Consider the following 17867-nt stretch of genomic DNA (forward strand, 5'->3'; position numbering starts at 1 on the left):
CACAATTTGTGCAGGTTATATTGTTTTTAAGAAGAAAAACAGTTCATAGAATGTTAACTGGGGTTTGGAACAGTTATCAAATGTTAACAAATGTTAATACTGTTTCTTCAGTATTAATGTGGCAATAGAGCTATAGCTTTGGGTAGTCTATTTTTTTATAATTTACAGCAAAAAGTTCATTTTTTTTAGTTGTAGTTGGACACGATACCTTTATTTTATTTATTTTTATGTGGTGCTGAGGATCGAACCCAGCACATTGCACAACCCCACTGAGCCACAAAACAGTTCATATTTAATGTTATAAAGGTCCAGGATTTATGGTTTCTTTCAGATGTTAAGATTTTAAAATCCATTACAGCTAAACTCCTGTTCCATTGCAACCTTTAGGTTGATTATTGTTTTGTTGGACCTACGATTCAAATAAATAAATAATATTAACCTGATGAGTTTGGGCTTAAATAAAAAAAAGAAATTCCAGGGCTAGGGTGGTGGCTTAGTGGTGGAACTCTTGCCTCACACACGTGAGGCCCTGGGTTCAATCTGCACCATATTAAATAAATAAATAAATAAATAAATAAATAAATAAATAAATAAATGTATTGTGTCGATCTACAACCAAAAAGTTATTAAAAAAAGAAATTCCATTGGAAATGAAGTTGAAAGGAATAAATGATCAAGCAATTACTTCAAATTAGAGTAAGAAAAAATGCAGGTAGATGAGCATGTGTAGGAAAAATAAAGATGTCTATTTCTTATTTTCCAGATGACAAGTTAGATTAATTCTCCAAATCTCATGAACTCTCTTGTTTTGAACCATGCCTCAGTCAGACACTCTATCCAACTCTTGAGGCCCTCTCTGGACCCATTTTTCTGGCCACTCTACAACTTGGGCAAGCTCTCTTCTCTCTTTGCTTCCCCTTCCTCTCCACCAGTAGCACCTGAGGAGCATCATTTGCTACCCTGGTGCTGAAATCATAGATCACTGCCCATCCAAGATTTGCAGTTAGCCAAATTTAATTTTCTTCAAAATGTTTTTCAATATCTATTATGTCCAGGAATTCAGTAATAGAAAGAGATGAAAGTTTTTACTTCCTGCTAATAGGGGGAACTGAGTAATTTTTGCCTAGCTCCCTGGTTTCCTAGAAGCCACCTTAATTTAGTTCCTGGTCTGTTTGAAGACTGGACCTCCAGATCTACTTCCCTATGGTATAAGATCCCAAGCATTCAGCTTTGGCAGCCTTGATCTGTGAAGAAAAATTTGCATTGAAACAACATCCTAAATGGCAGTTACGTTCTACAGCACTCTTGGTACAATATTTATGTTTAGTTATAGAATAAGTTAAATAGGCCTCTGTGGGCCTTTCCAGAAATCTAGCAAACACAGTTTTCAGCATAATTTATATGGAAAACACATCTAAGTAATTATCTTGGATATGTTATAAATGAAGATAGGGGACATATAACTTTGATGTTATAAAAAACACAATTTTGATTAATGTTAGGTTAACTCATCTGGAGTAGTACAGTTCCCTTGTATTTCACATTGCTGACTATATCACTTTATTGAAGAATCTGCTCAGATGTTAACTCCTCAAAAAAGCTTTCTCTGATCATTCTACCTGAAAGAGATTTTTAGTTTCTCTTCATCACACACATCACCACCTAAAATAATATTTGTTTTTTATTTTATGGTGTGCCTTTCCCATGAGAATGTACATGCCATAAGGACAGGGATTTTGTCTGTAGTCATCAGCAATATTCCCAATGCCTTCAATAGTGTCTGGCATATAGAAGAACTTGATAATTGTTGAAAAAAGCAAACAAATTGAACTCCTTTTATCCAGCATTTTTCCTCTTCACACTCTAAAAGCAGTCTTAATATCACAGTACCTTAATTTTCTTTAAAAAAATGTTTGTTTTTAAATTAAAGGATCTCTAAGCATCTTTTAAGGTCTAAACTTTTATGATTCTTTGTTTTCTCAATAATAACATTTAAGACCATAAGAAAATACATAGATAGAGAACCCTGCACTTGTCTCTGTCCTTTCTTCTGGTAAGCCCAACATAGAATCAGGTCTATTGCCTCTCATGCCCCTTCTGCTCAGAATGCTTCTCATTCTGTTTTTCCCTGACCCAGGAAATGCATGCCAAGAATATTGAAAATTTAGTTAGGTAGATTTTTTGGTAGAAATGTACTAAGAAGCCAGGTGTTGTGATGCATGCCTATAATCAATCCCGCTATTTGGGAAACTGAGATGAAAGATCAATCACAGCAAGACCCTGCCTCAAAAAATATTTTTCTCTGAGAATTTAGGAGAAAAAAAATGTGTAGAAAGGAGAGATGAGGATTATGGAAGGTGACATTTACTAACATATAGTTTTACCCAGGAGCAGTCTTGTTAAGTAAGGCTTATAATTTTCTGTTTAAAGAACAGTATAAAATTACTCTGGAAGATACTAGAAAGAAAATAATCAGAGAAACTTTGGTGCTACTGGACCAAAAGAAGGAATGGGCTGCGCAGGTATGTTTCAATTTTCTTAAAACAAAACTTTCCCCTTAATTTTTCTTATATTATAGTGGTTAATAACTTGCGTTCTAAAGTTAGGCAGTTTGAGTTTAAATAACAATTCTACCACTTACTGGATTTATAACCAAGTTTATTAATTTTTATGGGCTTCTGTTTCCTAATTAATAAAATAGGGAAAATAATAATATTTATCTCAAAGAGATAATGTGGGAATGAATGAAATGATTTAAGTACCCTAATGTCTCACAAGAAGCAAATAAATTACTTTTTTGGCTATTTTTAAAGTATAATAATAATAATAACGACTACAACAAAACATTAAATCCTTTGGATGAAGAATAGAATGAAATATTATTTGTCTGAAAGGTAGTTATTACATATCTAAACCTAGGAGAGTACACTCTATATTGCTGGCACTTAAAGTTCGGGATATAAAACATTTTCTGAGACATAATTTCCAATCATGTATGTTCTTTGTTTACACTAAATATCTAAGTTTTTATTTTTCCATAGTCCTTCTACAAACTATCTCCTAAATCAGTAAAGGAGTGTCCAGCACAGATCTTGGACATCCTTTCTTCAGAATCACAAACATTTGGTCTTTTTAATTTCAGTTGCTATTGTTCGTTTCATCTTCATTGGTTTAGTTGTTTCTGCCATGGTACTCTCTATTGCATGACTTTTACTAATTTATACAAATATAGAAGATTATGGAGAACTGATCAAGAGTTTGTCTGCCCATGCAATTGGGTCACTTTGTGACTTAATCTGAGTAAATAGTGAAATTGACCATTAAGTTATCTGACTATAGTTAAGATGATTGAAAATACATATGTAGATCAAACAAGCATACAGCTTCAAGCATGTATCATAAGAACTGTTCTAAATACTTCTCTAAGCATTTTACATTTAAGTCTCTCAGCAACCCTACAAGGCCTAGGAAGCTGATGAGGAGGAGACTGAGGCACAGAGAAATAACATGACTTGCCCAGAGCAAGTAGGAAAACTCACAATCAATTCAGGAGATTTCTTTCAGATAGATCATTGGTGATCACACTATACATTTTCTCTTTTCTACATACTGCTAAATACTCAACATGGTTGAATTACATTTTCATTTTAACTGGCTATGTTACCATACAGTTCACCTTTCTGTACAGAACTTTGCAAACTTAGCTACACATTGATGTGTCACATGAGAAACATTTTTAACCTAACCTGGTACCCGGGTCCCACTCACAGAGATGCTAATGTTATTGCCCTGGGATTTTACCAGGGTTCACAGATTTTTCAAAATGTACAGCAGATTATAATATATTGCCAAAGTGGAAACCACTGCCTCATTGTTAGTGAATTAAGCTGTTAGTCATCTGACCTCAAGAGCTACTTCCTGCTTTTGTTCAAATGAAATTTTACATTGGAGGAAATTAGAATTATAATAGGAATATAAAAGTTCCTGGTTCCTAGGGCATATTTAATAAGCATTATTTAATGATTTTTTAATTGAAAATATTTCATCTCTAAAGACAGCAGAAAAACTTACCCTTCACATACCTTTAAACTATTTCTATCCATATTTATGATCTAGACTATCTTTCTCTTTTCTTTTTAGTAGAATATTTCTATTGATTTCTCATCTTATCCCAGTGAGAGTTGGGAGGTTGAAATAGGAGAATCATAAGCATGGGGCCAGCCTAAGCAACTTAGTGAGATTCTCTTAAAGAAAACGTGGTGAGGACGGGAACTGGCGATGTGGCTCAGTGGCAAATCACCTCTGGGTTCAATCCCCAGTACAAAAAAAAAAAAAAAAAAAACAAAAAAACCCTCTTCTTTTGATTCTGCCCTTCAGTTACTGAATATTGAATTTATATCATGATCTTCATTTAAAATCATCTTACAAAGAAATACAGTGTCATCCATTATAAAATTTTTGAAGGTGAAATTTAAAATCCAAGTATTTGAAAAAAATTGCATTTTATGAATGTACTGATGAAGTAAGACTTTTCCTGTTTCTTTACACAAAATCTTTCTGAGGAGACAAGCTAATAGCCAGTATCCCTAAAACTAAGATTTTTTTTTAAAGAGAGAGTGAGAAAGAGAGAGAGAGATAGAGAGAATATTTTAATATTTATTTTTTAGTTCTCGGTGGACACAACATCTTCGTTTTTTGGTTTTTTTTTTTTTTTTGTATGTGGTGCTGAGGATCAAACCCAGGCCGCACGCATGCCAGGCGAGCGTGCTACCGCTTGAGCCACATCCCCAGCCCAAAACTAAGTGTTATTAGGTTTATAAATGTGTATATTGTTACTACTCATGTAGAAATTGTTCTAATTAAAAATATAGAAGTGTCATTTACTTATGCTTTTGCTATATGTTGGATTATATCTGACCATGGAGTGTTTGATCACTGCAAGTTAGCTATCTCAATTGTGGAGCATGAATGGACAGCCACACACTGTAAATTTCTCCAAATCACCTGTAGCAAACAATGTAAATCAACAAAAACAAAAATACAATAGGATAAGAACAAATAACTGAACCAAAAGTTCTCACATGTTCCTAAAAATCCTTACAAAATATAATTTAAAATGAATGATCAGTTAGACTGTGTGACACCATTGGGTAAAACTCTGAATCATCACATGGCAACTCTTGGTTAACATAAACTTTCTTTTAGAATGCTGTGAAGTTAATTGATAAAAACAGTTATCGAGAGATCTGGGAGAATGACTGGCTGAAAAAAGAGGTGAGTAGAATACATCAAAACAGTTTTTTCTTTCTTTCCTTCTTTTTTTCTTTTTGTTGAACTGGAGATGACATTTAATTGTAAAATGAGTCATGGGGAAAGCATGGAATTTGAGATCAAGTGAAATTCTAATCTTTTTATTAAGTTGCTATTCAACAAATACCATAGTCTCAGTAATAACCAGAAGTAATTTGGGGGCTACAATTCACACAGTATACTCAAATCTCTATAGTTTCTTCATGTCTCCTCCAGGGTGCATTCTGACTTCTGATTTAAATCACCTTTTTTGGATGATGTGGTTTCCTTTAGACAAGTGTTCAGTTTTTTAGATTTTCTTTCTTCCCTCTGATCTTCTCCAAGAAGAGCCCTGGATGTATGGGAAAGAAGGCCATACATGACCTTTTGTGGGTATACTGCTGAAAAAAATTCAGATCCGTGGGATTTCCTTTAGATCCTTGCTACCCCTGCCTGCCTGCTGGGAAGGAACTGCTCTGCTCCTCTGTCTGCACTGGTGACTTCTGAGGTGGACTGGGCTGGCTTTTGCACAAAACCTATAGCTCCGCCTTTTTTTGTTCAAGATGATCCTGTAGAATGCAGCATCTATGCCTCACTCAACCTGAATTTTAGGCCTTTTTACATTTCTTAAGAACATATAGAAATTACTGAAACGAGGTGTGCTGCCTTAGCCTCAGTTGTCCACCTGTCTCCCTATATCAGTGCTACATGCAGGACTGCTCTTTCTGGATGTGGTCATGTGATGATTTCTAGAGCAGAATCTCTCCATCTCCACACTGTTGACATTTCAAGATGGATAATTCTGGGTTTTGAGTTACTGTCCTGTTTTACTTACATCGTTCATGCTGGTCCCTCTGCCCTTATCTCTATTACCTCCTTACTTTCATCTACCTGGAAAACACTAACTCTTCCTGTAGGGCAGGCATTTTTTTTTTTAAGTTGTAGTTGGACATCTTTTTTTTATTGGTTGTTCAAAACATTACAAAGCTCTTGACATATGATATTTCATACATTTGATTCAAGTGGGTTATGAACTCCCATTTTTTACCCCAAATACAGATTGCAGAATCACATCGGTTACACATCCACATTTTTATATAATGCCCTATTAATAACTGTTGTATTCTGCTACCTTTCCTATCCTCTACTATCCCCCCTCCCCTCCCCTCCCATCTTTTCTCTCTACCTCATCTACTATAATTCACTTCTCTCCTTGTTTTTTTTCCCATTCCCCTCACAACCACTTATATGTAATTTTGTATAACAATGAGGGTCTCCTTCCATTTCCATGCGATTTCCCTTTTCTCTCCCTTTCCCTCCCACCTCATGTCTCTGTTTAATGTTAATCTTTTCCTCCAGCTCTTCCTCCCTGTTCTGTTCTTAGTTGCTTTCATAATATCAAAGAAGACATTTGGCATTTGTTTTTTAGGGATTGGCTAGCTTCACTTAGCATAATCTGCTCTAGTGCCATCCATTTCCCTGCAAATTCCATGATTTTGTCATTTTTAGGGCTGCATAGTACTCCATTGTGTATAAATGCCACATTTTTTTTTTATCCATTCATCTATTGAAGGGCATCTGGGTTGGTTCCACAGTCTAGCAATTGTGAATTGTGCTGCTATGAACATCGATGTGGCAATATCCCTGTAGTACGCTCTTTTAAGGTCTTCAGGGAATAGTCCGAGAAGGGCAATAGCTGGGTCAAATGGTGGTTCCATTCCCAGCTTTCCCAGGAATCTCCATACTGCTTTCCAAATTGGCCGCATCAGTTTGCAGTCCCTCCAGCAATGTACAAGAGTACCCCTTTCCCCACATCCTCACCAGCACTTGTTGTTTGACTTCATAATGGCTGCCAATCTTACTGGAGTAAGATGGTATCTTAGGGTGGTTTTGATTTGCATTTCCCTGACTGCTAGAGATGTTGAGCATTTTTTCATGTACTTGTTGATTGATTGTATGTCCTCCTCTGAGAAGTGTCTGTTCAGGTCGTTGGCCCATTTGTTGATTGGGTTATTTGTTTTCTTATTGTTTAATTTTTTGAGTTCTTTGTATACTCTGGATATTAGGGCTCTATCTGAAGTGTGAGGAGTAAAAATTTGTTCCCATGATGTAGGCTCCCTATTTACCTCTCTATAAGAGAGGAAAAAACTTTTTAGTTTAAGTAAGTCCTATTTGTTGATTCTTGTTATTAACTCTTGTGCTATGGGTGTCCTATTAAGGAATTTGGAGCCCGACCCCACAATATGTAGATAAGAGCCAACTTTTTCTTCTTTCAGACGCAGAGTCTCTGATTTGATATCAAGCTCCTTGATCCATTTTGAGTTAACTTTTGTGCATGGTGAGAGGAGGGAATTCAGTTTCATTTTGTTGCATATGGATTTCCAGTTTTCCCAACACCATTTGTTGAAGATGCTATCCTTCCTCCATTGCATGCTTTTAGCTCCTTTATCAAATATAAGATAGTTGTAACTTTGTGGATTAGTCTCTGTGTCCTCTATTCTGTACCATTTGTCCACCTGCCTGTTTTGGTACCAGTACCATGCTGTTTTTGTCACTATTGCTCTGTAATATAGTTTGAAATCTGGTATCGCTATACCTCCAGATTCACACTTCCTGCTGAGAGTTGCTTTTGCTATTCTGGGTCTTTTATTTTTCCGTATGAATTTCATGATTGCTTTCTCTATTTCTACAAGAAATGCCGTTGGGATTTTGATTGGCATTGCATTAAACCTATAGAGAACTTTTGGTAATATCGCCATTTTGTTAGTTCTGCCTATCCATGAACAGGGTATATTTTTCCATCTTATAAGATCTTCTTCTATTTCTCTCTTTAGGGTTCTGTAGTTTTCATTGTATAAATCTTTCACCTCTTTTGTTAGGTTGATGCCCAAGTATTTTATTTTATTTTTTTTTTTTGAGGATATTGTGAATGGGGTGTTTTTCCTCATTTCTGTTTCAGAAGTTTTGTCGCTGATATACAGAAATGCCTTTGATTTATGCATGTTGATTTTTTATCCTGCCACTTTGCTGAATTCATTTATTAGTTCTAGTAGTTTTTTTGTAGACCCTTTTGGGTCTTCTAGGTATAGAATCATGTCATCTGCAAATAGTGATAATTTAAGTTCTTCTTTTCCTATTTTTATGCCTTTAATTTCTTTCATCTAATTGCTCTGGCCAGTGTTTCGAGAACTATATTAAATAGAAGTGGTGATAGAGGGCATCCTTGTCCTGTTCCAGATTTCAGAGGGAATGCCTTCAATTTTTCTCCATTCAGAATGATGCTAGCCTGAGGCTTAGCATAGATAGCTTTTACAATGTTGAAGTAAGTTCCTGTTATCCCTAGTTTTTCTAATGTTTTGAACATAAAGGGATGCTGTACTTTGTCGAATGCTTTTTCTTTTTTTGTCTTCATTATCTGACGTTCTGGTTTCTACTTGCTCCACTCTGTTAGTGATACTCTCATTTGAGGTTTTAATTTGGTTTATAGTTTCCTTCATTTCTAGAATTATTGTTTGATTTTTTTTATAATCTCTATCTCCTCATAAAGATGCTTAACTTCTTCTTTTATCTGTTTATGTAATTCATTTTCAATGTGTTCTTTCACTGTTTGGATTTGTTGTCTCATATCCTCTTTAAGGTTCCATTCCATCTGTCTAAGGTATTCCTTGAGTTCTTTATTTGATCATTTTTCTGATGCCTCTAGGTCCTCCTGAATATTTAGGCTGTCCTGCATTGTTTGTACTCCTGTTCTTCCTTGCTTTTTCATGCTGCTCATGTTACTTCTTGTTCTGTTTGACTGCTGAGTTACTGTTTATTCCTATAAATTTATTTGATGCTTGGGAGGAAAGGTATTAGAAGGGGAAGGGAAGAAGTCACTAAAGAGAATGAGAGTAAGCAGGTAGAATTCAAGGAAGGGGGAATAAGGAAATTGAAAAGAAATGAAAAGACAAAAGAAAAAAAATAGAAAATAAAAAAAGAAAAAATAATAATGAAAAAATTAAAATTAAAATTAAAAAATAATTCAAAAAATTTAAAAAACAACAAAAAAATGAAAATGAAAAAAAACCCCAAATTAAAAAAAAATTAATAAATGCAGTCTTAGAGTTTGATTAACTTCTCTTCCAGTAGGTGGAGCTGTGCCCACTGGGCCAAGCTTCTCCTGTCAATACACGGGAACCAATCACTGTGCAGCAGCTCCTCCTCCCAGAGTGGGCGGGTTTCCCATCCTGAGTGCCTAGGGCCTCCTCTTGTGTCTAGTCACTTCCCCACTTTTCCTCAAGCCAGGCCCCTCTCACGGGTGACACTCACCACAATACTGGCTACACGCCAGGTCTGCTGCTCCTGGGAGCCCTGTTTTCATGAACAACTGGGCACACTCTCCCTGTTTGCCATTCCCTCAGACCCTAAGTTTGTAGAGCTTGGGGCTGAGAATCCTCAGCGAATTTTACTTGCCCTCCAGTAGCCACGCCTCCGGTAGCTGGTGCAAGAGACCTCAGGTGTCAGCACTGGTGGGAGCTGTAGCCGGGAGTTCTGCGCCGCAGGTCCCGCGCCACTCCTGATTCCCTCACTCTGGCTTTCGCGCTCACGGGAGAGCTGGGAGGGGCCCTTAAGGTTTCCCCCATGTGTGGAGAGGGAAGGCTAGGGAATTACACACCTGTCGCCGCTGATTTCAATGAAGTTATCTCCTCCACCGCATTCTGGAACATCAGTTCTCTGCCATGCAAATGGCGACAGTTCATTTCCCTTTGCCGGGTGACCAATGCAACAGGTGGTCCTGACTGTCTCTCCCAAGCCCCGTTCAATCCTGTGGCCACTTCCTATGAAGGCTCGGTTGGCATTAACCTCTGCAGGTTCAGAAGGGCCGACCAGTTGTTTCAGCGGGATCCTTTAGTGCCGAGTCATAGCAGTTTGTCTGCGAGAAGCAGGCGAACGGGAGATTGAATTCAGCCAATCCCGGTTCGGTGTGTGTTCTGAGAGGCCCAAACTGTTCGCCCCAGATCCACGTCAGCTCAGCATTGCCTAGTGATCCTGATCAAACAACATTTAGACGGTTTACGACTCCGTATGCCCGCGCAGCTGAAGAGGTCAGAGACTTGATCTCTCCTTGCCTGCCGCCATGTTGGATCTCTGGACATCTTTATTTATTTTTATGTGGTGCTGAGGATCGAACCCAGGGCCTCACACATGCTAGGTGAGCACTCTACTGCTAAGCCACAACCCCAGCCCATAGGGACAGACTTTGATGACCAATTTCCTTGTGAATCATTTTTAACTCTCTCAGGAAGTCTTGAGTGATCCTCCCCCAATGTTCTTTGGTTTTATTAAATTCTTGTTAAATATGTTGAAATTGTCTGTTTACCCATTTGTGTCTTTAATAAATAGAGCTGGTTGTTTTTTCAGTTATCTATCTGTGGCACCTGATAAATAATCTGTGCTTATTAGCTATTGAATGAAGAATGTTAATGAATATAGAAACATTATTGAAGGATGAATTACATATATGGCTGAGATTCTGGATGAAGGAAAAGTTACGTGAAAACCTTTGTGTAAATTGTTTATGTTGTGGTTTAAGTTGATATGGGCTAGAGTTGTAGCTCAGTGGTAAGAGCACTTGCCTGGCATGTGTGAAGCACTGGGTTCAATCCTCAGCATGGCATTAAAAAATAATGATAAATGAATAAAATAAAAAGGTATTGTGTCCATCTACAATTTTAAAAAAGGTGATATACTACATCCTGTCTTTCCCGAGGGTCCACTGAAATGAAACGATAGAAATAAAAAAAGATCCTTTCGAAAGTGATGTTCCAACAATTGTCTGGAAGACAAAAAGCAGATATGAAAGCATGTTGAATAAAACTGGCGATAACATTTGGTCCAGATGTTAAAGAGTGCTACAGAGAATGTGCAAAAGTCAGTCAGCTTCTGGAAACCTGAGGGATTCTCTGCTTGGAGTCTGTGTGTACTATGAATGGTAGGGATGGGAACTGAAGCAGAAAACAAGAGTTACATGATGATCTGCATCAGCAAGCATCCACCAGGACCTGCTACTGAAGGCTCTCCTCTGAGAACACTGAGAATTATCTGAAAACAGCTAAGGTTTCTAATGTAGACATTAGACATTTCTATGCAAAAAAAAATTCTTCCTATCATGGCATTTAAGAGTCTGCAATCTAGCTTTCCAATCCACCATCTGAGGTGGAACTGCCACTGAGATGCAGATTTTCATTAAAACCCTTATTGGGAAGACCATCATGCTTGAGGTTGAACCACTGGATACTATAGAAAATGTAAAAGCCAAGATCTAAGATAAGGAAAGAATTCCTCCCAATCAGCAAAGACTAATCTTTGCTGGTAAGCAAATGGAAGATGGGTGTATTTATCTGACTACAACATTCAGAAGGAGTCTACCCTCCATCTTGGGCTAAGGCTTTGTGGTGGTGCTAAGAAAAACAATAATAAACAGAAGAAAGGTTCAGTTGGCTGTCATGAAATACTGAAAGGTGGATGAAAATGGCAAAATAAGTCACCTTCACCAGGGGTGAAGGTGGTGCTGGGTTCTTATGGCCAGCTACTTTGACAGACTTTATTATGGCAGGTACTGTCTGACTTACTGCTTCAACAACCCAGAAAACAAATAACATGTATGAGTTAGTAAAAGACATGAATGAATTAAAAAAAAAGTTCACAATCTAATATCCTATTCTTGCCTTTCATCCCAGAATAAAGTTTATCAGTCCACCTACCCTGATGTTCCATAAACTGAGTCCTGAGTCCATGCTCCCATTCAGAGGAAAAATCTGTTATGAAAATAGACTACAAAACACAGTGGTAGAGAACATCCACTTCATTCCCCCAAACCTTTCTTAAAAATATGAATAAACAACCAAGGACCTTTAAGCATATGAATACAACCAACACAACAGAAGAGAAGAACCAAATGAACTAACATTAACAAAGTAGAAAACAAACAATAAAAACTGTCCCTGAGAAAGGTAGAAAAAAATTCAAGGAATAAAAAGATCTTTTTTTACTCTTAAAAAAAAATCTGATAACGTATTTTATTTAGAAAATTAGATACTTTAAGGCAAAAATAATCAAATATAAAGTAGGAAACAGAACAATCTTTCATAACAGGAAAGAAAAACTAGGTGCAATGGTGCATACCTATAGTCCCAGCAACTGGGAGGCTGAGGTAGGAGGATTGCAAGTTCAAGACCAGCCTCAGCAATTTATAGAGGTCCTAAGCAACTTAGCACAACCCTGTCTCAGAAAATGAAAGGGGACTGAGAATGTGGCTCAGTAGTTAATGCCTCTGGGTTCAATTCCCAATAGCAAAAAAAAAAGAAAAAAGAAAAAGAAAAATGGTGGTGGATAAGACATAGAGTACTAATGTAAGATGTACAATATCCAAGGACCAATTCCAGAAATAAAAAAGTAAAGGAAAGAAAATTATGAATGAAATAATAGAAATTTTCTGGGTGATGAAAAGGACAAGAGTTTTCAGAACATCAAGAACAAAAGGAAAATCCTAAAGGTTTCTGTTCTGGCAGAAGGTTGAAGGGGTGGAGAGGAAATTAACTGCAGAGGAATAAGAACCAAATGGCATTTGATTTTTCAATGGCAAAGTGCAGATGGAAAATTATTTTCAAATTGGTATTCTATACTCAGCTAAGCTAGATTAAGGGCAAAATAAAGCTGTTTTCAGAAATGCAAGAGCTCAAAATATTTATTTCTCAATCTTCCTCAGGAATTTACTTAAACAATGCACTTCGGCAAAACTAGACTGTAAACTAAGCAAGAGAAAAACAGGAAACAATGTAATTCCCAGTACACCACAGAAGAAATGTCTGAGATAATTGTTTTGCAGGCCTAAAAAGCATCCAGATTGAAACTGTTCTCACTTCTAGGCCCCAAAACCACATTATCCACAACCAGCTGTGCAACTCCACCTAAATGTATCACAGACATCTCCAATCTCTAAATTGAATTCATCTTCCCCCTTGCCACAAACACCCTCCTCATGCTATCTGTCCTTGTTGAGGACCCCACCATTATCCAGTTACCCAAGCAAGAAACTTGGGAGTGCCTTAGAAATGTCCTCTTCTCTTCGGATATGCAGAATGCCTCTTCATTCCAGCAGATCAGGTTTGTGACCACCCGGCCTTTCCTTTTTTTCCATTGCCCTAGTACAGATCCATTATCTTTTACACAGATCTTTCCATTGCATCTTACCTGATTTTCCTCCCTCTGGACTAGACACTTCCCCTTTCTTCTTCACACTACCCTAGAGATACCTTTCTAAAACATAAACCTGATTGTGTCAGTCTTCTGCTTAAAAACACTCCATTCTAGTTTCTCCGTCAGTTCAGAGGTGCCAGGAAGCATGTACTCCAGAAATCAGTCAGGCCCTGCTTTGCATATAGGCAGGTTAGACTCTACCTTGTGGGTAACAGATTCACTGAACTCTTGAACAGCCTGAGTGTTTCTGGATTCTGGAGATGGTGGTAACTTGGCCTTCAATAGCCCTTCTGTTCCCTGAAATCCTTTACATACTGACAAGGTAACCACCTAGCCTGTTTTTAATTGCTATCTATAAAACCAAAATCAGTACTTTTGGAGAAAATTCACTTCAAACTACACACAGGTTTTAGTGAGCTAATCTTTCGTGATTCTTGAATGTATACCTTCAGCTAACTTATGTGTACTCTCAGCTCTGAACCCACATTTGTATTTGTCTGCCAAATATTCCCAGGTAGATATTCCAAAGGCCTTTCAAATTCAACATACCCATGGCAGGACTTACTAAATCCATCCTCAAATTTTCTTTCTCTATATTTCCTTTTCTACCATCTGTCAGCTTCTCCTCTTTCCTTTTCCTTATTGTCTATTTCACCAAGTAGTTAGTGAGTCTAGGAAACAAGGAATTAAAACAATTTATATGCTTTCTATAGTACTTACAACTATCTTTAAAATTCCTTTATAAAGTCATGGTGAGTCAGGTGTGCTGGCACATGCCTAATCCCAGCTACTCAGAAAGCCGAGGCAGGAGATTGGTTTAGATTGAACCAAGTTCAAGAACATCCTGGGGAACTTAGCAAGATCATGTTTCAAAATAAAAAATAAAAAGGACTAGGGATGTAATCCAGTGGTTCAATCCCTAGTACCCAAGTAAATAAGTAAATAAAAGAAAGATAAAATTGTGATAAATAGAAATTCATACTATCCCCAAAAACTCATCAGAATAACTCTCCAGTTTAAAGCAAGGTATCAATAATTTAAAAATAAATCAAGGTGGGCTTAATAATTAAAGAGTATATTAGGGATAAATTTAGTTCTTAGAATTTTTAAAAATATAACAGCATGATCCTATAATAATAATTATGCAACTCATAAGATGTTATAGATTTTAGGCTTAGGGGAAATTGCTACAAAATTTATATTTGATAAGAAAGTGTTGGTGCCTTGGCTCTTTCTGCTAAAGTCACAAATTATGTTTTACTTTTTAAATATTTTTTCCTTTTCAAAATTCAATGGAAATAAAAGAGAAAAATATCAAGTTTAATTGAATCACCAACAAAAAGAGGTTGGTAATAAAGGACAAATCATTATAAGAAAATTCAATAGATTTAATTTCTCATTAGTTCAATAATTACTCATTTTAGTATTATTAAATTTATTCAAAAGATTAATGAAAACTATTTCCAGTTAAAATATTATCATAAGAATTAAAAATTGGAAACAGAACAAAATGTATGTAAATTTCTTTGAGGAAGGTTTAGAATGAGTAACAAAGGATATTTAATAATGGAACTTCTGGAAACATCTTTCCAATTAACTATTTTTACAACAATAACCAAAACCTTAGATCTCTGGAAGCAGGATTTTCATTATCTGGCTTTATTTAACATACTTAAGAGGAAAATGAGAATTGGAATTTTCTAACAACTTGGACTAATTTAACAAATGAAAAGCCAGAGAAACGACACAGAGGAATTCTAGGAAGTTAGCAATCAAAATGTCAAGTATGAAGAGACATCAGCTTAAGTAGATCTTCTAGGTCCCTGACTTATATAATAATTTTAACTAAATTATCTTTCTCAATTTCTAATTTCTATTTACATTTCTTAGGTATTTGGGGACAAGTAGTATTTCACTTTTTCCTCCTTTTCACTGTCTTATCCCAGAAATCTAAAGGTACTTATATGACTGTGAAGAGGAACCAGTTTAAATTTTCCTAATATTTTAAAAGGCAGAGAGGGAGACAGCAATTGATGAGAACATTACTGAGAACTTTAAAAGGGAAGATGATATTGTGGATATCTTTAGCCTGAAAAGCTGGATGTAACTCTCCAGAAAGGATCTCATTCCCAACTTTGGAAAGAGACCAAGAACTATGTGTGTTACCTCCCAAACATGCCAAGCCCTTAGGTCAAACATTTCCAAATGTTCTAGTATTTTTCTCTGCTTACAACCTCAAACTCTAATTTGTTTCTTATTCTTTGACATTTGAAAATCATAAACTTCTCCTTAATGCATTCAAGCTTATAATCAAGTTAATTATTTCTCAACATATGAGATCCTTGAATACCAACATCTGGCTTTGTAATTTTGTATTATGAATTTAAATGATTTTGCTAAATTGTTTTATGCAGGAAATAACATATGCTTTTCTTTCTAACTCAAAGCCACCAACAGTGTTTGAGCCTTTTCTGTGACACTGGTATTACTTTATAACTATTTGTGATTTTGTTTATGGGATTATAAACTGTTTTGAGGGAAGGAGACATGACTTAACTCACCTTTGTATCTTTCTACTTATAGCTCAGAATCTTGTCTACACAAGATTTCATATATTTAATAAATGACTTGAGTGATAGAACTATGCATGTGGAAATATATCAAATGCTTCAAGATTTTAAAATACAATTAGATTCCAGTAACAAAGCAGAATGTGTTAGTTATTTTCTTCCATGTACTCATCTGAGTTCTATTCTCTGCAACTTTTGACAAGAAATAGTGAATCTAAATTCTGCGCCTTCATTGTTTCAACTCATTCCCTCAAACTTGCATTACTGCCTCCTATTTGTCCTCCTACTATCCTCATCAGCCTCCCAATTTCTATTGTATACTCTTAGTTCTAATTCTTCTATCTTTCTGATCCTTCCCCATGAAGATTTATATTGCTTTAGGTCTTCTTCTATATTGCTCAAACTGCTTTCAGTGGCAGAGATGTGTTGGGGGTTCTATCTAATAACACTCCTTGATATATTCTTACCATTATCAAGCCTTCTTTAGTTAAAATTTACCAAAATATACTTCTTAAGGACTGATGAAAACTCAATCAATAGAACTGCCAACTTTTATTCATATTTTATTTCTTCAGTAAACATTAACTAAGCTTGTTGTGTCTAGCATTACCTGCCATCACCTAGAGGATAAAACCCAGGCTCGTTAGCTTTATTTGACCCTGATTGTCCACTTCCTCTCCTGCTTCTCTCTGCTGCCACTTTGCATGTATCCACATCAAAATAACTGTGCCTTTGCATATGTTGTTCCTTCTACCTAGAAAGCAACTTCTTGCATCTGCCTGAGGGATCTCTACTTGGCTTTCAAGATCTGGATTAGATATTATCTCTTCTATGAATTCTCCCTATCTGGACACCTGACAGAAATAGTGTTCATCTCTCTCTCCTCCCACAGCAGCAGGACAGCTTCCATTATGGTTTTATCACATTGATTTCTATTTTTATCTCCATTTTCTCACTAGGCTAAGAGATCCTAAGAAAGCTATTGTTATCTTGTTGTTCATTTGTTTCCAAAGCATAATATTGTTTTTGGCACATAGTAGGCATATAAAAAATTGAATGAATGAATGAACAAATAGTATTTCATCTACTTGCCATTTTCCAGAACTACCCCAGCACTTAGAACATAATTGTTTTATGGGGTCTAATAGAAAGGTCTGTGCTTCTTCTTTTTTTTTTAATACTATAATATAGCATTTCCCTCCAGTGTTTTCATTGTATTGTTTATAATTACCCTTAGATAGATTTTCATCTAGTCTTCTTTTCTTATTAATCTCTGCCTCTAGCTTTTATATAAATTCAGCAGTATTTCTAAAGGTAGAAAAGAACAAATTCTGCTTCCTGTAAGAGCTACCTAACAATGAAACAGTTTCTGATAATGACCTAGAAAAGAGTCCTACCTATTCCTTCTTACAGAGGAAGAATAAAGCAAACCCAGCAATAAGTAATAATTGATAGAGCTACTCCTTAGGCACATGCACTTTCAGGAATTAAATTTGCTATAGAAGTCCTTATAGATCTAAATAAGTACCAATACCCATTCTCTTCTTCTGACAACAGATTGCAATTCACAGGAAGGAAGTTGAAGAATTAGAAAATATTATTCAAGAACTGGAAGAAGAAAATTTGGTGCTTATTGATCAACTGTTCAACTGTAGACTTGTGGATCTTAAAATACCCAGGTGAAAGTCATTAACATATCTAGAAAGTATTTGGTAAACATTTGTCATCTGTAAAAAAGTTCTGTTTTTTTAAAAGATAATTTAAATTTTC

At 36.1% G+C, this 17867-nt stretch overlaps 1 protein-coding gene and 1 pseudogene across 3 annotated transcripts in view; both read left to right on the plus strand.

The window, feature by feature from the left end:
- Ccdc83 (coiled-coil domain containing 83) overlaps positions 1 to 17867 on the plus strand; it is a 56762-nt gene that overhangs the window by 30935 nt on the left and 7960 nt on the right. For all 3 annotated transcript variants that reach the window (XM_013357644.4, XM_040285066.2, XM_040285068.2), the window contains 3 exons: positions 2431 to 2522; positions 5206 to 5274; positions 17655 to 17776. In XM_013357644.4, the coding sequence (XP_013213098.1) occupies positions 2431 to 2522; positions 5206 to 5274; positions 17655 to 17776 (283 nt within the window). The remainder of the gene's footprint in view (positions 1 to 2430; positions 2523 to 5205; positions 5275 to 17654; positions 17777 to 17867) is intronic.
- LOC120889671 (ubiquitin-ribosomal protein eS31 fusion protein pseudogene) lies at positions 8875 to 14603 on the plus strand (annotated as a pseudogene).

The sequence above is a fragment of the Ictidomys tridecemlineatus genome, chromosome 4 (assembly GCF_052094955.1).
Source record: "Ictidomys tridecemlineatus isolate mIctTri1 chromosome 4, mIctTri1.hap1, whole genome shotgun sequence".
In the NCBI taxonomy this organism is placed as follows: Eukaryota; Metazoa; Chordata; class Mammalia; order Rodentia; family Sciuridae; genus Ictidomys; species Ictidomys tridecemlineatus.